Genomic DNA, 27,819 nt, shown 5'->3' with positions numbered 1-27,819 from the left:
CCAACATACCTTTGCCGTCAAGGCGCGGGCGGCTTTTGTCGCCACTGGGGCTCCGTATTAGGAGCTCCATTAGATTTGAGAAGACCTGGACAAATAGAAATTGGGACCGAACACCTCCTTGACCATAATAGTTTAAAAATGTTCACCGCACCCCCCCCCCCCCCTTCCCTTCCTCATCAGAACGTGCAGACGTATCATTGAAGCGGGGTACAGTTTGGAAGAGCTGGAAGAGCCAAGCGTAACAAATGACGTCGCTGTCAGGACTTCTTAAGCCGAGCAATAGAGGCAAATAGGACAGCGCCGGTTATACACGGCCATTTTATGCTTCGATTGTGAGTGAAGCACTACTCTTAAAGCTAACTTTCAACACAACTTAAAATGTCAGACCTTCAATTCAAGCCATGGCAACACATGTTTTATCGTTCCATAGCTTATGTCGAGCACAATAGCAACGGAAGTGTTATATCGAAGCATGGGTTGTGAAGAGTACAATCGAGTTTTAATAATTGCGCCTCGTAATTATTAAAATGAGTTACCTTATTGTGGTCAAATAAATTATACCACATAGCGTCGTCATATATCGTTGGATAGCTTAATTATGTCGATTATGATTGCATGGTATTAGTTTCATGGCCTAATTAAATCCATTAGGCGAGCAATAGTTTTTTTTAAGAATCCGATTAATTTACCAGAATATGAGAGACTACGCCTTTTTAGTATTTCAGTCCTAGAAGCTATGTAATGGCAGACAAAGTTAATATAAACACGAAAGGATAGCATTGTTCATCATTTAAAATCAAAACTTTCATCTCGGCACGCATTTGTCTCATTCAGAGGAAACGTGTATCTCAGAGAGAATAGGCGATATATCAAAATGTTCGGCAAGTCTAAGTGTTTCTATGAATGCGCCTCGTGACGTTATTAGCAAATTTGATTTAAATAATATTGTGAAAAAGAAAAAAAACTTTTTTAGTCTGATGTTTTTCTTTTTTTTGGAAGGGTATACAACTCGTTTTATAAAATCTTTGTTCCGATATTTTCTTTCACCGAACTAAGCAGCCTCTGCTGGATAAGGCTGGAAGCAAATTCTGTTCTCCTGGCGAACGAATTTAGGACAGTTTATAGACTGCAGTGATTTAACTAGATTGCACTGCTTAGAAAGCCCCATTTTCTGTGACAAATTGGTTGACATCTAAATCTCTTTTATGGTTGTCGTTTTCTCTGGCCAACTCCTTTTACTGCGAGCACTTATGTCGCTAATGTTCTTCGTAGAAATATGCTTGACAACTTCATTTACCACGTGCTCTTTAATAGCTTGCGCCCCGTGCTTCGAGATTGTGAGCTAAACGATTAGCGAATGAAATAAAGTAACTCTTCCTAAAAACCAGGAACCGCCGTCTCTACAAGGATTTCATAAATGGTTTCAAGCGGAGCAGCTGCGCGAAAAAGAAAATCGTAGAGTAAATCAATTAACGACATCGTTAAGCGTACGCCGCCCGGAGGGAACAGCGTGCCCTCAATGACGGTTGCCCGGGGCGACCCTAAATGCACGAACGTCGTCGGCGCCCATTTTCGATGGAGGGAGGTCGTTGAGATTTCATTGGCGACCGCCACACATCCCCGCTCGGAGGTCCCTGAGGAGGGAGGTTGGCGCGCGTTATCTTTGCTCGACGACGCGCCACTCGCACACTTGGCCGTACAGAGAGAGAGAGAGAGAGAGAGAGAGAGAGAGAGAGAGAGAGAGAGGAGGAAGCTGTGTGCGCGGTCTTTATCTAGGAGGTGGGTGTCGAGACCAACAGTTCTGCAGGATCACCTCCACGCGGCAGCACAGAGAATGACAGTACAAAGCAATAAGAAGAGGACTATTGCTTGAGCGGGCGTTATGCGAGCGGATCTGAAAGGGCTGTTGTGGCGCATAATATCCTGAACCACATGAGAGCGGACTGCCTGCTGGGAATCTTCTAATGCCAGCGTAGTTTGGGGTGGTAAAGCCGACACATCTAACGATTCCTGATGAGTAGCCCATCAGCGTTCGTGTTAATGCGGCGCAAGGAATTCAGTTGATGATGCAAATGGAGAAGGAATAGTGAAAAAAATGTGTTTAACACTGCGAACCAGGAGAGTCCGATGCTTTAACGGTGACAACTTCTGCAGTAATTATTCTGTGTTTAGACATTCCGCTCGGCACAGACAGGATATGTGGCTCGCTTCACAGTTCGACGTAGCTGTAAAATGAGATGCCAACTTAAGTCAGAAACAGTTGACCGGCCCACAATTGGTCTCCATCTGCACTTGTGTAAGACATGGTAACGAAGATCGGTATGTCTTTGGCTGAGCCTGTGGGCCGGTGTGAAGGCTTGCTGCATTATTCAAAAATAACAACAAAAACCCTATTACGAGTCGTGATTCCTTTCAGAAGATGCATGGTTCTTGCGGTTATCGGCGTTAAAGCAGACGCGAGAACGAACCTTGGCAGGTCTCTTTACACGAAAGCCGCTTTTTCAGCTACTATAATGGGAAGGCTTTGAAAATACAAACGGTGGGCTTGAAGCCTGGGTACATACTGCAATTGATTGCTCTTATGTGCAGCTCGCAACAATCCTTCACAAGGCGCCATACGCAAGTACGGATTTCACCGCGACCTCAGTTGATAGCACGCTTGCAGTAAGTCACTGCTGGCATTCTCTACCATCTGGAATGCCAGCTCCGGGAAAGTGTTGTGAGTTTTGAGGTGACCGAGTCGGAGTGTGACCGCTTGTTCTCTTGAAAACATTCGTGAACGCTTTACCGCTCTAACGTAAAGGGAACAGCTGTCAGCACCAGTGCACACCTGTTATTCCTTTTTGGATCTATCTGAAACTGGTTGGCCCTATGGAACCTTAGGCTGCGATTAAGTCAAGTCTCGATAACCCTAACCACACAACACACCCAATAATGAGCAGCTTTGCTCTCGCGTGCTACGTTCTGCTTCTTCGCAACATTTCCAATGTTTTTCGTGCTCTACAAAATCTCGGACGCTGGTTTTTCGGATTATTTCCCATCAAGGCCTAAAAAGGCGTTACTCTGAGTTCCAGCCACCCTCTGAATGGCATTTAACTGACAGAGAAAAATGAGTTACCGTGGTGTCGAGTTCGTTGAGAGTCACAAGCTCTCGGCTACCTTACGCGATATCGAGCCGACCTATCAGTATAAGCTGTAGTTCTAAGCCTGAAGAATCGATAAATGTTTTCACCACCTGTATGAACGAGTACGGGGCTGGAATCGGATGACATAGTGAATTGACCGGCCACATCTTCTTGGGCCCAAGCCAAACTGTATCGTTTAGCCCGAGAACGAGAGTATATATCGCATGACGACTCCTCTCAGCACATTTGCGCACGGTGTTGGCTACTCTACAGATGCTCTTCCTTTCGGAGACTACTGCTAAACTTGCGTGTGGTGCGAGCCACAGCGTTGACCCTAGAGTTTCCTGCGCTGTCCGTCCATGAAGGAAAAGTAAGGAAAGTCAGGTTTTCGCTGGAAAGATTAGTATTCTGAGCACCAAACAAAGCTGTCTGTGCGGTAATTCTCTTTAACTATTCGGCGTTTGACATAGGCATAACATTTCAAGCTTCACTTCTTTCAAAATATGAGTCATACTGTGATATGATGTTGCTAGCAATAACGCCGTATACATACGTCGCATGCGTAAATGAAGAGTTGTATGTGGAAAGGGGCAGGCGCCAATGAATGGTTCTCACCGGCGCACATGCAGTAGTTATGCTCCTGCTTTAAAAAAGGCCACTGACCACCCTCTGATTGAAAATAATTTCTACCTTTGCTACTTAGTAATTTCTACCCTTTCTACCTTTGCACTGGCTTCAGCCATCATGTTTTAGTTTTCCTCACTGGTTGTCCCAAGAGTCCCCGTTCAATCTTAGAGACGCAGCGTCATGCTGCACAAATTAAACCCACACTGGGGCACGTACGCATCTGCGCAATGTAGAATCGAGACGCAACGCTCCGGTCCTCCACCTTCACCTGATCCACGTATGACAAAAAACCAAGCGTGCAACGAGTAGATGCTGATATGCGTGACCAGTACCCGTCCCTCACCTGTCAGTTAGAGAGGGGGGCCAGGTGATGCCGTTGAGGCGAGGTGCGTCATTGCAGAGTTTCGGATGCTAACGTAGAGCCTGAGGAGGCTTTACTTTCCGAAAAGGAGCACGGCAAGCTTTAATTTCAATTTGTCCTGCTTCTCAGAGTGCCCATCAGTATAGTATTTTGCAGGGACTATCTATACCTGCTGGAAGCACTCGGCTTCTTTTTTTAATATGTCCCGGCCGGGGTTAATGGCCCTTTAAATCCTATCTAAACTCAATCCATCTATGACGACACGGCAAGCACATATTAAATAAGCGTTTATTCTCTATTTTTGCGAAACCCAACAGACCTGGGAGATTCTTAAACTTTTCACAGTAGAAATGGAGGGTTTCGTTACTCACAGGTGACCGACAGGAAGACGGCGTCCTCGATGGCGCTGTCAGGCAGCTGCGGGTTGTCCGCCTTGCATGTGAGCAGCCGCTCGTGGTCTTCAGGTCCCGGCACAAAGATGAGCGTGCTCGAGGTGACGTTGCCCTCGAGCTTCTCTACGGTGCGTGCCAGCTGCTGTCCGCCTTTCCACCACGTGATGCGCGCTGCTGGCTGCGCTCCGCGAGACTGGCACCGAAGCTCAGCGCGGTGTCCCGCCACTAGTACATCACGGGCGCTGGTCACCTTCACGTCCAGAGGACGCACTGTGGGGAAGAAAGAGTGGGCGCTGCTGACACACGAGCGTGTCATCATGATGGTCGTCAGAGTCGCCATCCGTCTAGATGCCTCCACTGCATTGAGGGTAGTGAACAGTTAACCCTGTCTTTCGTCACCGACAGCCACCCTATTCCAGCAATGTATATGCCCCCCCCCCCCCCCCCCCCTCCGAGTTGCTATTTGGATCTACATCGTTACTGTAAGGAACTATAGGCAAGGTTACCATTGAGTTCCTACATGCTAACGTTGAGTTTGGCGCACGAGTGCCCTAACTGTCTGCGCGTCATCTAACACAACGCAATAGCACATACTAGGCGCCTTGTTCGCGCGCATTTGCTATTCACGATTTCAGCTCAGACATCGCTGTCGCAGTATTGTATTTGAATGATACTGGTTACCTTACGTCCCTTAATGCAAGACCTCTTATAATACCTTCGACGAGAGGAAGTTGATTGCAAGTTTGTGAACTTGAGGTGAAAAATATACCAGGTAACCTGCGTTATGTATGCTTCGGTAGCAAAAACATTGTTTTTGTTTTCCCACTATAATCCCATCGTTAATAAAGCAAATGATTACACATCACGTCTTATTCAGGTAAAAATAAAATAAGTGAGTGTGTGGTTTTTTCACCCCGCTGTCTCCAGGAGCAGGCACTGTAGGGCTCGCACACATATGTAACTAGTACTGGCTGTGCCCATCTCGACGATTGCATGACAGCACTGGTTAACATCCCCATTAGCTGCCAGGTAAATACAAAGGTTTCCGTTCATGGGGCACAACGCCATTGTACCTCATGAACATTTGCGATGGTGCTTATACGCAATTGAAACGAAACATAACATTGTAAACGTGGTGACTCACAAATTGTATTCTTTCTGTGTTTAGCTGTGTTGAGCTGATAGTCATCATGGAACACCAACTAGCCCGTACTCTTACCCTACCTTAGACGAATCACGATAGAGAAAGAGCTGGATGGGTAAAGCAGAGGAATTCGCCTTAGAGGAATTTCAGCAAGCTTCAGTCACTAGACAGCGACACATATCTGACACTCGTTCAGTCCGCAGTTAATTTTGGAAACTGTTGTTTTGAATATGATAGTTTTTAGCATGTTAGCTATAGTGTTACAAAGCTTCAGTCGCATTATTGCAGTATGGCATCTGCTAGCCACAATCTACAATTCAGTTTTCTGGGAAAGCCGACAACAGTACAGTTAATGAGATTTGCAGTTATAGTAAAGTGTTAATCACTTTATTAGTCATGCTGGCCATATAATGCACTCGAAATCGTAGCCATACACTGGGTTGAAATATACACACATAAAAAAAAAGGCTTTGTTTATATGTAGCGCAGTGAAACGTTCTAAGAAGCAATACTCGCTTTTGGGTGTTATCGAGTGAGGCATGACTGCTAGGACAAGCAATTTTTCAGGTTCTGTCACAAGCAACAACACAAAAAGGATCATCCCCAACAACAACAAGAACGTTGCCGTGGTAGAAACGCAAGAAAAAAAAAGAAAGAAGAAGAAGGCTCGGCGCGCAACAAGCATTCAGGGCAGCTATTTCATATTAACTCGCGTTGAATAGAGCAGCATTAGAGGCAATATAAGCGTCGGTGGCTCATATTACGAAAGTGAAAGCCCAACACGTTAAGCAGTCGGGATTCTAGAAGAGCCCTTATAGACAGTAAATGCGCCGCGCAGGAGAATCTTTTCAGACCGAGAAAAGAGAATGTTTTTGAGTAGCTCTTTCCGAAGCGCGTATAGCACTGGGAGCTGTGTGGCCGTATGCAAATTGCGTTTCCTTTTCCGCCGCTGGTGGTGCTTCAATCGTGGCTCCTGCAAGTAGTGCTTCTTCGGCCTCACTACCAATTTATGATCGGACAGCTAAGTCAAAATACGTGCCTTACAAAATCAGGAAGAAAGAGACAGAAACAAGAACGGGAAATCTGCAGAAGCGCCTTACTGCGCACTGGTAGCGTATAATCTAGGACACGAGGTGCAGTTTCTATTAGATATAGAAAAACGAGCAAGATGAAATAACTAAAAGACTGCCCTTCTTCGTAAGGGCTCAATATTGGGAATAGAAAGACGTAGTCAAAATGAAGTAATAAGAATGCAGGTAGAGTTGATGCTGGCGCAGCCATGAGTGAAGTTAAGCAGCAGGCCCGGACGGCGGCTATGACGGCGTTTTGGGCATTGCAGTTCAAACGCAATCAGCCGCCTTTGAGGTGCCTGCGGCAGAAGATGGGCAATAGAAGTCGACGGAAAGCGATGATAAAATGATGACGCCCAACGGCTTCCCGACAAGCAAAACGTCTTTGCTCAGCGTAACCCAATTTACGAGTATGCTCTGAGCACAAATTACGGTGGCTGAGGTTTTTATTTTCCTCTTCTGCTTGCTACGAACATGGCCTGATGCGCTCGTTCCTACGTTCTAATACTGAATACGCGATGACTTTTACGGACCGTTCGGCGAATTCCAAACTAAACTCAGACGATTCTTTTTATTCCTTGCATATACGCAGGTGGTAGGCGTTTCTTTTAAAGTAGGAAACAGGATTAGTGAAGCTCACATAGCGTCGGCTCGTCATAGATTCTCCACTGGCGATAGCCATATTAGCTGGCCAGACACAGAACTCTTGTATAATAAAGTTCTAGCACAGCTTATGCATTCTTCGAGGAAGCGCTGATGTTAGATCAGAAACTTTCATTTAAATTATAGTTGTGAATTACGATTTATACCATGCAACATATGGTATGCAGCTAACTGGCTCAAAAATGCCTTATTTATGCCGATGAAATGAATTCAATTCTGTGTAAAATCGAAGACAGTGCATAAATGGGTGGTGTTTGTTAGAGCTGTTTGGTAGCGTGTGCGAGCTGTCTATGCGCGAACGTAAAGAATTCTTGGAATACTCTCTGTTCCTCGCATTTAGGAAGGGCATGCACAACTTCTTTCGATTAACATCACGAACAAAAGACGGCCTTCTCCCTACTCTTTACGCTGCCTTACAATCCGTTGGCATTGATATGGGAGGCGCGTATAATGCCAGCTGATCGTGCGACAAAATCTTGATGTCCTTTGCACTTTGGACCCTGCGAGATGAGCCGCTACTTTTTCTCTTGCATGACGACCTCTCTTTTTGTGGTTAAGTGACGACCTAGGGGTGCTCGAGAATAGGTCTGATGCGCGAAATGCCTTGAGACTTCGGTTCTTGATTTTCGGAGGCTAACTTCCGCTTCGGGGGCAAAGCATTTGGCCAGAGAGGAAATAGGATGAATAAGAGCGTCAAAAATAGCTCGATACGTTGATATTTGTATCCTAATGGATTTGTCGTCAGGCTAAAATATTTCCATGGATAAACGCATACCTGTAAACGTGGTTATGTAACTACGCGAACGGGAGTCAACCATTTAGCAACACTTTAGGGTGAACGAAGTGTAAGAATTTGTACATCTACAAGCTGAAAACTGTTTCATCCGAGCACTTCACCTTAACTTCCTCGTGTTGCCTCCTGCTCTCCTAAAACTTATTTGGCAAATTAATGCCCGCTTCAAGAAGAGGACTCTGAGGAAAGAGCGTAGTGTTGGCTTTACTCCCATTATCAGGATAAAATTGTATTTCATCCTTAAAGTTGTAGAAAGCCCTTCAACTTTTTCATTTACCAGAGTAGACGCACTGATGGGTATGCTCACTTTCTTACTGCGATCTCCGCATTCAATGGAAAGATTTCAGACGTGCAGATCAGGGACTCACAGTTCATATCGATGGTCACCGAGGCGTAGACAGGCAGAGTCAGGTTCGTGTTCGACGCCTGACAGGTGAGTACTGTGCGGGCATCCGAGCGCTCCAGTTTCGGGATCAGCAGCTCATTGCGTGAGGTGCCTTCGCTGGTGTTGTAGTACTGGTCATCTAGAAGGGTCATGTCCCTCCACCACGTCACAGCAGGTAACGGGTGTCCTGGAGGAAGCGTGCTCATGTCACAAAAGTCAAACATTTCACAGCCAAATAAATATGGTAATTTTTATACATAGAACTTCACGAGGAGCCACATTATTAAAACAAAGTATAGTTATACTAGATGGTTACTAAATAGGCATCGATATTTTTGTAAACCGACGTAACCATAACATTTTGCTGCTCGTGCACATCAGACGAAAAGTTTGTTAGAAAATGTTGGTTCCAATGAAAAGTGAATAATTTCTGGCATATAAAATTACTTTTATTAGTCTCTTAACGAGAGAAGAGTGTCAAGTTTTTAAAATATACCCTTTTATTGTCATCGCCTTCACTGAGACAAGCTTCTTATTGCAAAAACTGAAGAAATGCAGCTAATTTTCCTTTTTCAAAAGTTCCTCAATCGGTAAAAAATATTCAGACTCATTGATCCATTTATTCTAATACGGCATAAATAATACGGCGAAAATAGCAAAAAAGTCTAGAAGAAATCATTCGCTTTGTGCAGCATAAAGGTTAGAAGTGTTAAACCCCTGGTGAAATTGCATGTTCCTATGACCACACCTTATTTGACACTGCCGTATTGTGCGTGGAGAATTTAGCTGTTATATCTGAATTCTCTGTGGCTCACGCAACAAAAGAATCCGTTAGTGGTAGGAATTGAACACCCTTGCTTGAAGATGGCTATTACCTCCTCTCGTCTCACAGGCCAGTTTCAGCGGGGCACCTTCATCGTATGGCCCAATGACATCTTGGAGAACCTTTCCTGACTCGTCTGTGATGATGGCTTTTTTGGGAGGTACTATAAAAAAAAGGAAGAAATTGCAAGGTCAACTGCTATTTAAAACAGAGAATAGAGAATTCATTCTTTCTTGCGTTTTAAGAAAACTGCACGATGTTGTCACAGCAAACGATTTACTGCACTTAACAGTACAATTTCAAAGGAAACCAGCGCAGGCTGTTTATATTGGAGAGTCACGGTAAAAAGCGATCTTCTTGACGCATCACCACTGAGTTAACCGCTGCAAAATGAGCCGTATATTCAAGGCATAAAGCGGTGTCATAAAATGAAATGGATGTCTATACGCCGCAATTTGTGCAGGCCCGCACGCGCACCTATGCACTCAAGATTATACACGAAGTTCTGATCTGTGCAGATCAACATTCAGAATTTCCTGGACCAGACTTCACTGGTTAACTTCTGATTGCTTGACATTGTCACTAAAGATGAACCGCTCCGGACCCGAGTACAGAGAATCCAAGTAAAGGACATCAAGAAAGGATACCCTGTGTACTGCAGAGTTGAGTGTTGTAATTCCAGATTCTATAAGTTACTTTTTTTGTGAATAAGGTGCAAGGCACAGTATGTTAAGTTGACGCCGAAAGTGTAACGCAAAACGTGCCTCATTTCAGCCAAGCATAATGAATGCTCGAGCCCAACATCAGCGACCACTCCTAGCCGTGTCTCCGTACATTTGCGTCGGTAGATGAATAATACAAAACGAGGCGACTTAGCACGGACGTAAATAGATCTCATTGGCGTCTCCTTTAAACCGAGGCGTTGTGAGGGCGTCATTTTCACATAAATTAAAATGAGTATTTGCTTTCTTTCGGAACTTTATCCCATCTATGTGTTTACTTTATTTCTTTTCTTGTATCTTTCTTTTTTAATTATTGTCTATTTTTTAGCACTAACATTAGTTTTTCAGTTGCATTTTGTGGAATGCCTACACTATGATTTTTACGTCACTAGTTTCCTCATGCTCTTCTTTACTCCTGACACGTTTTGCCTTCATTGCCTACAAAGCCAAGTTTTTCTGAAAGGCTGATCCATATCCTTTTCGCCAATCATAACCTGCAGCGTTACCTACCAATCACTTCCAGCGCAACAACGAATGTGTGCGTTCGGGCCCATCGGAAGTCGACCCGGCATTTGAACTCTCCGGCGTCCTCGGGTCGCACGGGGTCAATGCGCAGCAGGGCCACGGGCTGGGCACTGGTGTTGAAGTCGTAGCGGCCGCCCAGGTCGGGGCTGGGAAAATGCTTTGCGCGCTCCAACGGAGAATTGCGGGCATCCACGCTGTACAGGGGCCCATGCACGCCAGTCTTAGACCAGAGCACCAACGTCACGTTGTCCCTGTCGTGGTTGGACGCTGGAACTGACAGGTTGCAGGGCAGCTCGACGGCACCCTCCACGACAGCTGTCAGGCGTGGGACCACTGCGCGACAGGCGAGTCGGATAAGGAGAAACTTGACTATGAGCGATTTCCAGTGGTCGATGCCTTTAAGGCGACATTCACAAAAAAAAAAATGGTACTCTGTGCAACACAACGGGCAGTTTCTTCCTCAAACCCATTATTTTATTGGCCCTTTTGTACTGCCTTAGTTTGCTTCTCTGGGAACATACACTTTAAAATATTACTTACAGTGGAAGGAAGGCCAGTGTACTAGTTTATGGCGGAAATATTTGGAAGTAATGCTAAAATGCAGAATCAAATTCGCCTTTATTAAGTCAGTCGAAAAGTCCTGATGAAAAATGCCCCTATTTGCGAAACATAGTCGGGCGCATTGCGGGTAGTAGTGAGCTCGAGCTTTGTACGAAGCTGCCTGAAGTAGTTAAAGAAGTTGTATTGGCTGCTTGGTAGTATAGATGCCACCAGAGAGCGACACCTAGCGCCACCGTCCGCCCGAGTCGAGTGCAGTGGAGCGCCTGTCCTCACTGTGTATACTATAAGGGCGTGCATCGCTATAGGAACATCATATGCCTCTTCACGGACACGACATAAAGAAAAAATAAGTTAATAATCTTAAAATTCGTTTTCATTTTTTGACCGTACCCGAAATATGCAGCGCCGCAAACTTCATCACCTTCTGTGGCAGCAAAGTGTGGTTGTTCTCACGCTGAAAATGTTTTCTGATCTGCCAGCAGAGCAGCCATTCTCATGGTCACCAATTTAGTGCAGTGTCTTTTTGTGCCGTGTATCCGAGACATTAGAAATCTATATTGCCCCTTCCAAGGCGTACGTAGAGCGAAGGTAACAAGCGCGATGAAATGGTTTGCAGACTGGTACAAATAGCTTAGGAGCGCGTGAGGACAGCATTTTTGTGTTTATGCCATCATTTCGTTCTCGTAGTGGCTCTGTATTCGCAATAAGTTCGGAGCGAATTTCTCAGGTGAGCGCATATTGGGACAATGGAGCACCTATGTGCAATATTTCTGCAACCTAGAAAATACGAGACAGGCCATACCAATATATCTTCCGCCAATGGTCTTCCCCTGACAGTTGCCGAAATCACAGGTAAGGGTGTAGAATTGAACGTGGCGTACTTCAGAAAAATATAGAAGAAATTTAATATTTAATAAATTTTTAAATGGCTGCTTTTAAGAGGATGCTAGTGGGCAATCATTTCGTTATTTGATCCAAAATTTGGGCCTCTGCCATAGCCGTCCAGAGACCATTACGAGAGACATACGAAGATAACAGGCGGACTGCTGTCCTTTATTACGTACATCACATTACACTATTGATTACTTTCATCTAATACAATAACACAAATCATCAATGCTTTCCTTGCTTTCATCAATCCTGGCCGGTTTCTTCTGCATGACCGATATCCTTACGACTGTCATGCTTATTTAATCATTGTTTTTATTGAAGCTTCACTACGTGACGTTATCCAAGATCTCCGAGCACAGGAATATGACCTTCAAGTGACCCAGAGGTCAAACCACGAAATAGTTGTGGTACCGCATCCCATGGTAACAAAGAACAAGGTAAAAGGTTAAAGTGATGAACGATGATGCGAGCATATTGTTGGCTGTCGCGTAATAATTGACGTCGCATTGTGACCTGTTATATCAGCGGTGCGCGCAGCGCGACAGGCCATTGCAGCAGCATGGAGCCCGAGGAGACTGACGCGAATGAAGCTTATCGCGTACACACTAGTGTAACCGTAGCTGAGCCACCAGCAAATCTTAAAAAAAGAGAAAAGAGTCAACTAGGCTTTCATTCAAGCGTTACCGCATGTGCACAAGAGAACAATGCGATTTTTTTTGTTTACATGTTATTTTGGTTCTTTTAGGCACTTTAATAGTCGAGACGAATATTTCAGGCGTGAGGTGTACACAGGCAGACTTTTGGGCATTGAAAGTTTGTAAATTGAAAACATAACTGTCAAACAAACAATGGCCATTTATACATTAACGGGACAACGCCTACGTAATCAAAGCTTGCCCTCTTATTCGCCCACATTCACATTACCGGTGTAGGTACCTGAGCAGGCTGCTCACACGAGGCAACACGTGGAGCTTCCTAGGAAGAAAACGTACTGCCGTTATTAATCCACTGTGTTTGAAGATCATCTCCTGAATAAGGTCTAAACTGCCCTTACTGCATGGAAATGCCCTTCTCGGCAAAACCACAGAAGCTGCAGAAAGCAAGGAAGTAATTGGCAGAAGATCAGGAATCCAGCACGAAGCACTGCAGAGAGACGAATTCGCCTACGTGCAGTCGTTGTTGCATATTTGATTGCGAACACAAATATTAAGCACGCTGAATTTCTCACAACTTTCGTCTAAAGATAGCGCCAGATGACGAAATAGGTCTTAAAGTGGTTGGTTGGTTGGTTTGTGGGGTTTAACGTCCCAAAGCAACTCAGAGCACCTTCTTATACACAGAGAGAGTCCCCCGTATTCTCCAGCCTCGTTAGTATTCACACATGGGGTGCTCATTGAAATTGTCCCTATATTAGCCACATGGCGAAACGACTCTTGCTGAAAAGTAGACCACTTATAAAGCCAAGCTATTGTCCAGTACAATGGCATGTGGAGCAGCTTTAGTGTGAGAAAAAAAAAAAAAAAACAGTTCTCAGCTTGAAAAGGAATTGCAGCTGCCTATACCCCCTGTGTGAATGTGATCAGCTTGTGCGGTGCGCGGGAGGATTAGCACAAAAACGATGATGTCACGGTGGCTGCCACTGCGCTTAACTTCTTTTCCTCTTCTAGTGAAGAACTTCTAAACACAAGCAGCCGGGGTAGTCCGTGCGTGATTGAGCCTATTGTGGTTAGGAATAGTGTAGAACTCAGCACGGCCCGGTTTAAAAGTTTGGTCTTAATTCGATTACCCAAGTTGGTCTTCGTCTGACGGTGGCGGCCAAGGCAGAGTGGCGGCGGTCACCGAGCCGACCTGGCTTCGTACTTAATTATGTTTTACATATTGTTGTACAATGTGCACGTGACGACCACACCGACGATGCTGACGGGGATGTGAGACCATAAAAATAAAGCTATTAGAAATGGCGCTTCAAAATCTGTGATGCACTGTAATATAAAACTCTCTTTCAGCAAGGTTAAGTTCTGGCCGTACTAGCATCCAATCACGTATGGGGAAAAAACGACGAAGTACCATAAAGAAAAGGTGCAGAGGCTGTACTCTTCAGAGCATTCGTAATCGATTTACACCAACGAAGGGAATTTAACAAAGCAAAACAGTGCGTATTGTTCAACCATATATAGAAAACCTTGTCCAAGTGTAATAGTTCTGATGGTATGGCTCTGTTGTTAGGGGGACGCGGATCAGACCCCAACCATGGCGACCGTGTTTCAAATGGAAGCTTAACGCAAGGCGCTCATGTATTGGGTGAAGCCACATTTCTATGCCACATTGCAAGTCTTAGAATCGAAATTTTCCGGAGCCACGGGTTTCGCCATAGGTAAAGTCGCTTTGGCACTATAACCACTGTGAACTATGACCCATGAGAAAGGACAAGGAGCAAGCTCGAATTCATAATGCTTGAAGTACAGGTGTCGCTCGAATCATTTAGCTATCTCGGTTAGCCCGACGTCCACCCGTTGCAAAGGGCACGATCGATACATCATCATCATCATCATCATCATCATCATCATCATCATCATCATCATCATCATCGTCGTCGTCGTCGTCGTCGTCGTCGTCGTCATCATCATCATCATACCACTCGGGGACGCATAACAGATCGTTCGGTCGAAAAGCCGTCGTTGTACTCCAGTTTTGGCGCTGGTGTAGTGAAGAGTTCTCGGAACGTGGTAGCAAAAATAGGGGCCTGTAGTTAAAACGGTGTCTTTTTCAATGCGATGCGGTTCAAGTGTCCACTGAGAACAGTGACTTGTACTGCGCCTTTCATTAAGCAACTATTAATTCAATATAAAGGTCCGCCGAAAAGTGACACATCGCCTTCCTTTCCCTGAAAAACCTATTAAAGTAAAAACAGTAACCTGATTGCCGGTGGCTGCTTTTCCATATAGGCGAAACGGAGAGGCGTCCGTGGGTTGTGCGATGTCAGTGCATGCTAGTGATCTCCAGGGGGGGTGTGAAATTACTCCGCAGCCTTCAACTACGGGACCTCTTTCTCTCTTTTAACTTTCACTCCCACCATCCACCCTTCCATTAAGACACAATTCCGGTGTCCACAGGAAAAAGAGTGACAGATACCTGGCGTTTTCTTTCTATAAACCAATGCATTTATTTATTTCTTATTAGAACAGTAGAAATATTTGCCCACAATTCGTAAGTATATTTAAGGACTGTAAAAATATTCGCGGAATGAACAGAGGCGTTGAAGGAACCATCGTGTTTCATATTAGCGCGAAGCTTGATATTCCCCCTAATTTTCTTTCTCACAATTTTCGCGAAGCTATGCACGTTAAGTTGAAACCAAGGGTACATAGAAGAAATCCACGGAGCCGTTCATACCGGCCTGGAGCCATAGCTGTGGGTCCCTGTAAAAAACTACGTCGTGGCTTTCAATCCTTATAGCCTTGCTCCTGCTAAAGGGCATAAACAAAACGAGAGTTGCAGAGTATAGTGAACTAGTATTCTAGTACACTATAATGTAGGGCCCCCATTTTACCTTGCGCAAGCAAAAAAGAAGATAAGAAATGAGGTAAAAAAATTCTGTCCTTGCATTCTTTTTTCTTTACTTCCCCGTGACCTGCTATTCCCAACCGCACGTTGTGATTCTTGCCAGCATGGTGCGCCGCACGCTTCTATCGTTTCTCGAAGCAGCTCGCGGTCGTGCATAGAGGAACCCAGGCACGTTCCTTCCGGCGTGCGACAAGGATCACGCACAAAAAGAAATTTGAATGTATACGGCACAGAGATCAGCGGGTAGCGAGTGGTAAGAAGGAAGGCCTGGGAGGCTTTGGGACAGTACAGGGGAGTGGAAACAAGACAAGTCCCGGGGAACCAGCGACAACAAAGCTTTCCCAGAGGTGTCGCGGCTGCTTGAATGCAAACGTGACGCGCCGTTGATTCGGCGCTGCTGCTGGCGTCTCGTTGTCACACCCCGGGCCGTTCCATTCCCCCGTGCACGGGGATAGCGGTCGTATCATTGTTCGACGTAGCCTGCTGCTCACTGACTCTTTCGCTTCGCCGTTCGTTTGCGGGTATCGAAGAGGACCCGAAAAGACGCGGCATGCGAGAAACATTCTCGCTCTGTCGCTTGCTGCCGCTGGTGGGACCAGCGAAGAAGAATCTCTGTGTCGACGCTGTGTCGGCTGTGGCGCTTGTACGTTGTTTGGTCGCATTTGCTTCTTCGGGAGGCCAAGGACGTGAAAGGAATGGCGGGTAAGGCTGACGAGGTTGCTCTCCCACGTGACGAAGGTTGTAGCGGAAACAGTAGCGCGTGGGGAGGGGGGAGGGGAAGTAAAAAAGAGCACGTGCTTCATAGCAAGCGCCCCGCGGCTGGCGGTAGCGTTTGATCGCTTACAGAAGGAGAGGACAAAGTAGCCGTCCGATCAAAGCACTGCGGCCCTCGGTTTGCTCAAGCTTCACTGTCAAGTATTTTGTAACTGTTTTATTGAAAGCCGTAGAATAATCACTAAAACCCAATTTATGTAAAATGGAACTCTAATGAGATTAACTAATGACCTATAGCTAATGAGGCCAGTGCGGTCCGGAACGAAAGCTTTGAAGGGGTCGTTAGCATTTAAGGGGTGAGGCCCTGTGTATCTCTGTCCGATTTTTTTTTATATCACCAGGCTGTGGGCGTAGGGTAGGAACTTGACACGTTGGGAAGTGATGCTCCGGAGGTGGGACATGGCCTTCACATGCGGCAATTACATGATGTGTTTCCAAGAAAAAACTTCCGGCAGGCAAACGGAAGCACGGCCGATGGTCTTCGCAGTCTAGACATTAGAGGGAATCGATTGCCTGTGTGCCACATTGCTCATGTTGCATTCCTAATGACCGGTTTTCCACCCTGTAGGATACATAGTTTGTTTTTAGAATCTGTATTGAGTGTGTTTGATCGAGACAAGGGAGGCCGAGTACTGCCTTTATGGTGTTGCACAAACCTCGTTGGAACAGAAATCCGGCTTCCGTATGCGTCGTCACATTGTGGCATCATGAGACCAGATTAGGTGGCCGAGATGGTAGGTGCGCTGGCCACGTTACATAGCCGAGTGTGGAGGCGTGCTTTGTGCTAGTTGAGAGCTGTGCATCAATGCATACAGATTTATTTGAACGTTTTTTTACACATTTGTATGGCCCATAGAAAAAGAAAGAATGTTTCCTCATTTATTAGAATATTGGCGCGAAATTGTGTGACAGGAAAAAATGCTTTTTTTCTTTATGTTGATAACTGGTTTTCTTTTGGTCCATAATGTCCAAAAGTCACTTTCCACTTTACTGCAGAAACAAACACACAAAAAATAAAGAACGGACGGACACCCCCTAGACACAACTAACCGCCAAGAAATTAGATTTGGTGCCCGAATACTGCCGGTCAGCTTTCACGTTTGAGCTTCGCAATAGCCGCTGTCAGTCTGGTTTTGAGCTATACTCAGGATGGCTAACTCCCTTAGCTTTTTACTGCGCACGCTGAGAAAGCAGTCGTCAAGTTTGGTCCTATAATTGGATGACTGGAGAGCAGCCGGAGACTTCGCCATGAATGGGATGTCTGGGCAAACATATGCGAAAGGACCGGTGGCTTGAAATAAGTTAAGGTTTTGGTACCTATAACGAAGACGCACATGGCTGAGTACGTTTACTTTCTTGCCTTTCAGGAAACTTTGTTTATTTAGTGCGCATGCGTCGAAACGTTTTACAGGAAAAAACGCTCAGACAGCTTATATAGTTTCTAATGTATACACCGTGTGCGCCAATGAATGACTTCATTTTTTTTTTATCCGTAGGCAAGATTTTCTGGCAAAATCATTCCGATGGGTAAAAGAATAACAAAGCGTGATTTTTATTCCGATCTGACATCGGTTGAACAGAACCTGGTCTGTCTTGCAGTGATGTACTACACACTGATAAGTTCGTCGGATCATCGAAGTTGAAACAAGGATCCTCAGTCAGTTTTTCGAACTACTTTCAGCTTGATGATTCTATGAATTAGGAGACGACCTTTATAAAAGCGGCCTGTTTATGAAAACACACCACGGTGTCAATTGAGAATGTGTCGCGTGAAAAATGTGCATTATATTCTGAAGAGCCTCGTTCAGATTATAAAATATATCATTCTGAAACTGAAGGTCAAGGTAAACGGACAACATTGTCAGTGAATGATACAAAATTGGGGGGCATGGGGGGGGGGGGGAGCGAGGGGGTAGCAAGGCCACAGCCTAGCTGTGTTAAGCATGATTGTGCATGGCTAACGTAGTTTTACATGATATCACTCTTTGAATTAGGGGGACGCTAAAGCATCGCCTTGGGAGTAGATGCGATAGCCCCTGTAATATCGCCTTTTCATCATGCAATTTTTTCTATTTTTATTTGTTACTTTTTGTGAAAGAAAAGCGCAGTATCTGTCTTATTTCTGGGTGTATACCTACGCTTAATTAGGTCAGTCATGCCCTCTTTGTGTTGCGCGATTTTTCATTATGTTCAAATATTAAACGGCGCAGAACATCTGCAGGGTTGTCAGATTCGGTCTAGACTCTTCGATTCACGGCCCAAGGACTATCCGTGATAGGTTCTTCCATAGATCTTCAAATAATCGAGAAACGTTCGTGCTTTTATCAGGGGAATGGCTAGTCACTTTTTGAAGAGCACCTGCCGGGCGAGTGAGTCACAAGGTGAGGCGTACCTGCCAAGCGAGCGAGCCACGTGGCGAGCCAGCGGAAAGTCACGTGGCTAGGTGCACCTGCTGAGTAAGCGAGTTATGCGGTTAGGCGCATGCTTTCAAGGTCACTAGCACGAATGACATGACCTTCCTGAGGGAGCGGAGGGACCTCTACATAGACAGCAATAAACTTATCTTGAAATTGAACTTGACCTTCAGCTTCACATGCAAGAAGTCGTGCTTCGGATCCAACTCCTAAGTTTCCATCTCCTTTTCTTCTAACATCATTGTACAGCATAGCTGATGCAACGCTGAAGGCCTTCGGTTGCTGTGATGCTTCGTGTGAATACATCCGCGTCCGTCAACAGACTCGACCCTTTCTAAACCATTGCAAACTAAATTTGTTGCTCGCATATCGAGCTGTTGTGATCTCTGCGATAAATTATAGTTAGACTCTACAATGACGCCTAACTTAGCAAGTGCCGATTGGAATGTGAAACGCGAATGTTCTTTATAGAGTAAGAAGGAAAATCCTTTACATTTTTCCGCGGGTTGGCGTTTACGGTCACCGCTTAGACTATGGGTACTTCAAGATGCATTATCCGACAGAAGAAAGATAGCTGCCTTTTTTTTATTGGCGGGAAAAATGTGTCACCAAAAACGGTGCTCCTATTCTATGTAACGCACTCAAATGTGAAGTAACGGTGGTCAGTGTTTTAATTTCTATTACGTATCAGCAAATAGACCGTAGTAGTGGTTGCATATTTTTTGCGTCCGTAACCTTTTGTTCCCTTTTCTTTCCCTCCGCCCTCTTATGGCTATATAACCAGCTGTTTGTCGGCTTTATAAGTTGTTGCAAGTAGCGCATGCCCTGTCGTCTCTCTATCTGTGTGCCGTCACTGTCGCCCTTGAAATATTTGAATCATATCTGCCCCATTGCCCCTGCTATTCCGAAAGCATGTTCAGGCAATACTTGAAATTTGCTGCATATCAGAGGTCGCTGGAATGTTCTGGCCGGAAACGCACTACATTCGTTAGGATGCTCAATAAATGTAAATAAGGACACAGCAGGAGGCCGTTAGTTATTGCCCTCTTTGTGTGCTTCGACATTTAGAGTTTCAAGCTTCCCATTTATTTCCGCGGTTTCTATCTGCTCGGCTTCTTTCGGGAAACAGAGAAATACTGCCAACGCTTCGAGTCTTTCAAAGCTTGCACCGAGAGGTATAGAGCGCAGTTTGCAAAAGAAACAAACGACAAAATATCTGACTTAATAAAAACAAATTTGACAGCTGGCCAATTTGTTGAGAGGCATGGGTGCGGACAACAACTGATGGTTTGTACATCACAGTTGCGGTGGTGTCAATCTTTTTCTTCACGGCGGTATAGAGCGACAAACTGCACGGCAACCAAGTCAACCATGCAGTTAAATGGCCCGAAGCAAAGAGGAGATCGTGGATCTTACGCAGCTCGCCCGAGGTCTAAATGGCCTTAGCTTTGGGGGCTTCGTTTATATGCTGGAGATACGAAAATAGAGCAAACGACTGCTGAAGGTCGCTTTTTAGCTAGCAGAATCACGTGGAAAAGAGGCGGGGAATTTGAATGCAGCAGGTACCTGTAAAGAAAGTTGGTCGGAAAAATTCCCTGTTTGTCGTTGCGATATAGGAATAAGAAGTTAGATATTAAGCAATGTGCTTCAGCAACGGTACTTAAAGCTGGACTGCCAACTGAACTTATGTTTAAATTTACAGCCCAAATATAGGTGAATTCTTGCGGTCCTACGTAGTAAGCAGCCCTGGACGTCATTCCGAATTACGCGTGTAGTAAGCCCTTCGTGATGTGGCACTGCGCCATAATTGTAACGCCTCACCAACATTCCACTTGTCCTCCCGATAGTGACTCCTATTGGGTTCCTTAACCCTCATGCGACCCACATTTATGCTAGCGTTCTGTATATATTTCGGTGCCATCAGGAATAACATTCATTGCGATTTTTGGCACTAGTCACATACGGAAATGCTACCGTATATTCAAGCGTTTCATTTTGTTCCCATATAATTTTGTCGTGATCCCTTTCTTTCAATCGTACCTCGTACAAAACCTTTTAAAGATGCGGCATGTAAAAAAATTTGTTACGTAAAAAGTGGCTATTGCAAACACTCGGTTTCATTGGCTTTCCTGCACAATGAATTAGCGCTGGCTTTAAATACTGAATAAATAAGTTCAAATTTGCTTTGCAGAAAAAAAAAACATTTTTTGTGTTTTTATTTAAAAAGAAAATAACAGGACACAGTTTATTAGGTCATATCGCTCAGGTTTGCGTTCTCTTTGAGGCTGTATTTAATTTCGATATGCATACCAGCCTATATCGCCATTTAAAATCTATGTGAGAATCTGGAGGGCGAATGTGAAGGTTACAGTAGAGTGAAAAAATAAAAAAAAAAAAAACTTAGTGCAGATTACACTCTCGTGTAAGATTGATGAGACAGTGATGCTCTTTGCGGTTGGTTCGACTAAGGCACCTGTGATTATACTTCGAGGCTCGTCATTTCTATCTACGGTCGTCGGCGGAAGTGTGTAATAGATACTGCGCCTTTACTTTGCATTAAACCGGTTTGAAACGCCGCTGAATCCTGCTTTACTGTGTCTGCTTCTGTATGCTGTATGCTATGTGGTGCGGCGTTCGAGGAAGCGCCAAATAAAAAGCGCAGCGCCGACGCCAGGATAGCCAGCGTGAATCGCCTGGGGAAGTCGTCGGTCATGACCGAATGTGACGTCATGGGGAGGTCAGTTCCGGTCATGGTGACGTCATTACTGCGAACACATCTAGCTGTGAACAGTACCCGGTGCACCTTCGGCTTAAGCCGCATCGCTGTTAAAAAGGAATTACCCGGCCGTAATTTCAGAGCCCCTTGTGCCTTTTAAATGTAAGGAACCTATTATATCGTTATTTACACTTTGGAGATAATGGCTGCCTCAGTAGGATAAAACTGCATTTGCAGACACGAAAATTGCCTCGTCCGCTTGCCACTGCTTTTATGTGAGGCTGCCATAGTTTGCTTACTTCTCAACATTCGTGTATTTCAGTCAGCCATTATCTTTCGGCCGTTGAGCTCAGGAACACAGGATTGAAATGCAGTCGCAAAGGCAGCATTTCGATGCTTTCGAAGAGACAAACACACTCGTGTGCTCAGAAAGGTCAGTGCTCGTTAAGAAGTCATTGCTGTTGCTGTGCGTTCCTTTGTTGACGTTCTTTAGCGCGGTGTTTTCTTCACAGCCAAAAAGCCTTGATTCCTCGTCCTTAACAATGTCGTATTTTCTAGCAATTAGGCAGTTCTAGAGAATTAAACCAGATACGCCGAACACAGAGAAAATTTCACTCTGACAGATCGCCGTAAGGGATTTCTTGACATCGTTAGGAAAATACCTCACAAATATACCTACCAAGAAAAAAATTGTTTCCAAAGAGCAAGCAAAGTGTTTTCGTCATGAATGCAAAAAATTATATTTTCTAAAATCGCGACACTCCAGACGTGGCACCAGTGTGGCTCAAATAAGGGCAAATTTTCCCGAGGTATTTCTGGAAAGCTAATTAGAAAGCGTTTGTCTGAAAATGTTTAGTTAATCTCTACCGCGAACACGCATCATTCAGAACTAACAGCGATAACCGCTCCAGACCAAGAAAGAAAACAGCGCTTAATTGTACTTATAGCATGTTTTCCCCCGCGTCAACAACCCGATGCATAAAACGCTGTAAAATCTGCGATGGGCGAACGTACGCAGCGAAAGTGGGAGTGAGAAAATTAGAAGAAAATTTAACTCACCGTGCGGCGCTGCAACAAAGGCAGCGAGAAATAAATCTAGCATGCATGTTGCAAATGCAAGTATAAGAAATGCATAGAAGCATTCGAAGCGGTCATGAGCCGAAGAGAAGGAGCGAAATTTCAGGCGACTACAAATAGCAGGAAAGCTAATGCTTAGAGAGACAAGAAAAAGGAAAAAAGGACGAAGCAAGATACTTAAGAGAGAGGAAATTGAAAAAAGTTGGAGAAAACAAGCAGTAATCGTAAACTGGCTATGGCTACGACTATGGCTAGAGAAGGGTTGCTAAGAAAATTGAACAGTCTTCTTGTGCGTACCAACCTCGCTCTCGTCTGGTAAATGCGAAATGGTCGTAGGAGTCGACAGCGACTGCCCTTCCTGTGTTGGGATAGCAAGAAGATGTGACGAAACACCATGAGATGATATTAACACGATGCATCAGAGAAACATCAGTGTACCAACACTACAAAGGTGAGGTATGCTCAAAAGAGCACGTGTACTTAAAGACCACCATTCTTAAACACCGAATCGCATATCTGAGCCGTAATAAAGCATTTAAATAGTATAATGTATAAATATCGGCTTGGCATATCCACGTTACGACATATAGATATTAAAAAAGCACGGTTACTCTTCTGTACGGAAACGAAGATTGTAGTGAACGAGTTATAATAATTGAATATAAAATAACAATTCAGTTGACCAACGAGAAATTGGTGTCAAAAGAATTAAAGATACGAACTAGTTTATCATGTAGCACACATCCGCAAGTGCCGTTCTAGTTGTTCTCACACATCGCTGTTTCTCGCATATTGTTGTGACGAATACTTACCATTTATTTTCTCTGCCTGCTTAAACGGAGCGCCTTTAGAACGAAACGACATTTAAATTTGCTGTGGATGTTCATTTCGTATTCAATTCGGTCGGCTAAGTGGTTGAATTGAAGGTCACTTCAACCAAGTTTATTGCAGAACTGATACTGATAAAAGCATGCGTGCTGACTACTGCCAAGATAATAACAAACTCGTCTTACAGCCCTTTGTACAAAACTACTCAAAACTACCGCGAAGCACTATTTTCCTTGAACACAAGAGAAACTCAAAGTGCTTTGTATTTCGTCATAGATTGAACCTGTTCACGACAATAGGTGTAGTCGAGAAAACGTAATTAGGCCAACCTGCGCATTCGCCCGAGACCCTGGAATGGGCGGAACAGCTGCATTTCTCTCCTAATCACTGAGATATGTGTAGTTAATATGTTGAAGCAATCACTACGAACAAGCTGGGGGCGGGTGAGGAGAATGCGTACCACGATACATTGCTTTTGACCCACTGTAGCTTTTAGAAAAAGAAGAAAAATAAAGCAGTGAAAGAAGCACAGATTATTGGAATATCTGTTCATGTAAACGTTTTTACACATAATAAAATGGTAAGTGTTGATAATCTTATATATACAGAACTACAGAACAATGTCAACATTTAGTAATTTTTTGTAATTCTGTAGTTTCTGCTGTAGTACTTTTCTGTAGCCTACAATTCTATGATATTTTTCTGTTGTAATGCACAAAACTCTGATGTTATAAAGAAATCTTTATTGTCAGAGTCGGCTCCTGTCGAAAGTTAGAAAGAAATTCTGTTCTTACCACAGAAAATTTCTTTAGTTTTTTTTTTTCGACCAGGGCTAGCTGCGTGAGGCATCAGTGAGGCTTTTGCTTACGGGATTTTCCGCCTAAATTTGCATGTATGCAGATTTGGATGCATAACGAAAAACATTTGTGGCTCGTGCAGGGAATCTGAATCCAAAGAACATTTTCTCCTCTTTTGACAGTGGTTCGCAGTTAAGATAAAGGCTTACCTGGGGGTTCCTCTCACAAGGTTAGGGCTCCTTCTACCATTCTCACTCTTTTCTATCGTTAGATGCGAGCGCCAAGGAATTTGCGTTAGGTAAGATTTGTAGAAGTCTTTACGAATATATGATCGCAACATATAGGTTTCCTACTTACTCTACTCAGAATTCTTCCTGGTGTCTAGAAGCTCTCTAAGGTATTTAATCTTTGTTTAAAACTGTTCTTCTCTTTCCTTCCAAGGGAAAGAAAGCGTAGCAGGGGGCGGCAGAAAGTCTGGTGGGCGGATGAGGTTAAGAAGTTCGCAGGAGTCAAGTGGATGCAGCTAGCACAGAACCGGGTTAATTGGAGAAATATGGGAGAGGTCTTTGTCCTGCAGTGGGTATAGTCAGGCTGATGATGATAATGATGTGCTTCTCTTTCGCTTCGAATATTCTTCTCTCGTTTTATATCTTTATACTGTTACGTACACCCGCTTTGCGCTTCCATTTTCTCGCCGCTTTCTTTCGGAATTCGCTTGAATACACCATCACACCTCGGCAGATCTCGTGGATATGTGCTACGCTTCCAGAGGCCGACAAAAACAAGGAGAACGTATTAGAGTGCGGAGTTGTTGTTCTTTACTTGTAACAACCAGTCCTTTTCTATGTGGTGCTGATTGGCGCTCCTGGCAACCCATTCTCTGGCATCAATGGCTGGAGATAGAAGTGAGCGTTGCTCTAAACTGCTGTGGTACTGGGTGAAATGTGGTTGGATTAAGCACTCGCCCAACGTGAAAGAATGTTGAGCACAAATGATGTAGGATGCCATTATACTTGCATAAGGATACCGTTCCACATATATAGGACACGAAGGTATAATTCACTATACGAAGGATACGAAACATTAACCTCTATCATTAAGACTGACCTGAATAAATTATGAGATTTTTTTTTGCTGCATGTCCACTGTGCAGGTGCAGGCACACGTAAACGGAACAAGATATGCCGTTCTAAATACTATTACGCCTTCTCCATTGGACGCAGGCAGTATTTCTCCCCAAATAACTACGCTGGCATCTACTGTTAGGCTACACATTTCACAGCTGCCAGTTTTAGCTAAGTGACGCGGGAACATTGCTAGAAAGCAATGGCGTGTTCTACATAAAATTTTTCTCACCTTAACGTACATGGGTGAGTGGCTAAGCGCGTGTCTGCCAGCAATATCTAGCTCGTATATCTATATGTGCCTATGTGTACACGCACGCAGGTGTGTGTTTCTTCAAGTTGTTGCAAAACGAACGGTTCTACCGATACGCCTGTGGTACTCTGTCTTTGCTAGACTGCCCAAAAGCTGTTTTCCTAAACCTTATCTGCCTATACGCATGGATTTGTTATTAACCTCCCCTATTTTCACACATAAATGGAAAACAGCCGCCTAAAACATGATCGGCCCAAATTTTGAATTTTTTTTTACCGTTTTTTATTGGACTGAGAGCTAAACAATTTCATCGCGTTGCATTTGCCTTGTCAGCGACGCCTTGCGTAATATTTAGGGTATCTTAGTATTCAAATGCTACTGTGTAGGTTGCAGCACCATCACAGTGAAATAATATTTTTTAATTCAAGCAAACTTTTCTTGTGAAGTTTAGAGTTACATAATGTAAAAGAAGGTACAGGAGCGCATAATTTCAAACACGCGGTATACGCATCCCCTGTATACGAAATTGGCGCGGCAACCGCGTTCGAGCTTAAACACCTCGAATGAATGTATCCCGAAACGAAGGAAGCCACCAGTGTTACAACTCTCGGTTTGGCCAGACATCCAAACAAATTTCACTTTTTGTCGAATCTTCGGCAAATAGCCGCAGAGGGAGGCTCGCAATCGATCCTCTACGGCGCGTTAAGAGGAGCACGCGGGGAAGGGGACAGATGGGAATGCGGCCCAGCCAGCGGTGGAGATGAAAGACACGGCGTTAACGAAGATTATTTAGACGAACCTCGCACGGAGTGGGAGAGAGAGGCGTAGGGGAGGCGACGCAAGTCGAAAAGAGTTTGGCCCGATTGCCATGCTTTCCCCTATTTCGGCTCCTCTGCTAACACCCTTCAGCGCCTTCTGCGCGCCTTTAAGAGCACCGTGGTCGATATCGTTCCCACTCACTGCCGCCCGTGAGCCGCTTAAGCCTTCGGCCCCCAAAGCGGATCGAAACTGTCACAGTCTCTTCTCCCCCGCACGGCACTCCGAAGTTTTGAGAACCGAAGAGGAGAAACAACTCCGCGCCGGCGTTGGTTGAACGTTTTGAGGTCACTTGAAAGCCGCCCTCGGGGCTACCGGCATCCTCATCTTTGTTTGCTTTACCTCGATGACCCGTCAAAACCGGTGCTCTCAGGAAAGCGCAGCTCCGAACTGACTACCACTTCGATGTGCGCATCTCTCGTCGGGCAATTAAACGTACTCTGGACTGGTGGGCGCAGGTCTGAAATAAAAGTTTTGCCAACCGCATATCTAGCCAAGAGAGGGCTGGTATGCGGTATCGAGAGGGATGCCCTTTACTAGAATGCCGTCATAAAAGCGACATATTCAGGTCTTTAACACTGGTGATATCTAACCTGGGATACCTTAACGATGTACGTGCTCGGCCCGACGAATAAAAACAACCCTCTTTGCTCGCATTCTAGAAGTGTATTCAGCGGCGCACCAACTCATCATCAATACAAATAAAATGATAGAGAATGCTTACAACATATAATGCAGTGCAAAAGAAAATTTGTTTTGGAGAGACGGTTCTTGCTAGTTTTATATTTTGAAATGACTAAACTGGGGCAAATAGATGATGAGACATTGCATTTGCTGTCTTTTTTTCTTTTACCGGACTTGTGAAATAGTGGAGAATAAACATTACCTGGTTATAACGAGCAAATTCATTCTCCGCAGTAGCTGAGTGGCCAAGACGTTTGGCTACTAAACCTGAGTACCCGGCTTCGTATCCGCTCGGATGTTTATTTAGAGCGTTAACTCCTCTTCTCGCATGAAAAAATCTCAAGGTGAATGGATGGTACAGTTTTGACCTTAAACTCTTGCTCTGCTGTACAGTTTTGTCTTCCTTATCTTGCCCAGGCACGAGAGCACTCTGATCACGCCTCGTGTAAAACTGCAACGCACGCTTGCGCTGCGGAGTACACATCCTCGTCTTTGTCAAGTTTCAATAGCAAAACACTCCGTCTCTCTGCAGTGAAATTCATCGTCTTCATGAACTTCCATGTGCGCCGCTCCTTCATTTACCTTAAGTAAATACGTCACACACATACGTCATCTCGCTGAAGACATACCGCAGCCATGCCAGACAGGTTTCTGAGACCATTGAATAATGAGAAACCAGACTAGTCCATT

General features: G+C 44.7%; 1 protein-coding gene across 1 annotated transcript in view; it reads right to left on the bottom strand.

Annotated features, from left to right (window-relative positions):
• LOC146185600 (nephrin-like) overlaps positions 1-20,710 on the bottom strand; it is a 76,276-nt gene extending 55,566 nt beyond the window's left edge. Inside the window, exons 1-5 of the mRNA XM_084607875.1 lie at positions 20,656-20,710; positions 10,616-10,963; positions 9,436-9,546; positions 8,544-8,747; positions 4,485-4,775 (exon numbers count right to left, since the gene is read on the bottom strand). Of these exons, the coding sequence (XP_084464001.1) occupies positions 4,485-4,775; positions 8,544-8,747; positions 9,436-9,546; positions 10,616-10,963; positions 20,656-20,710 (1,009 nt within the window). The remainder of the gene's footprint in view (positions 1-4,484; positions 4,776-8,543; positions 8,748-9,435; positions 9,547-10,615; positions 10,964-20,655) is intronic.
• Positions 20,711-27,819: the final 7,109 nt, after the last annotated feature.

The sequence above is a fragment of the Amblyomma maculatum genome, chromosome 6, assembly GCF_055883805.1.
Source record: "Amblyomma maculatum isolate TAMU_Amacu chromosome 6, ASM5588380v1, whole genome shotgun sequence".
Classification (NCBI taxonomy): Eukaryota; Metazoa; Arthropoda; class Arachnida; order Ixodida; family Ixodidae; genus Amblyomma; species Amblyomma maculatum.
This window is presented reverse-complemented; position numbering and strand designations above follow the sequence as displayed.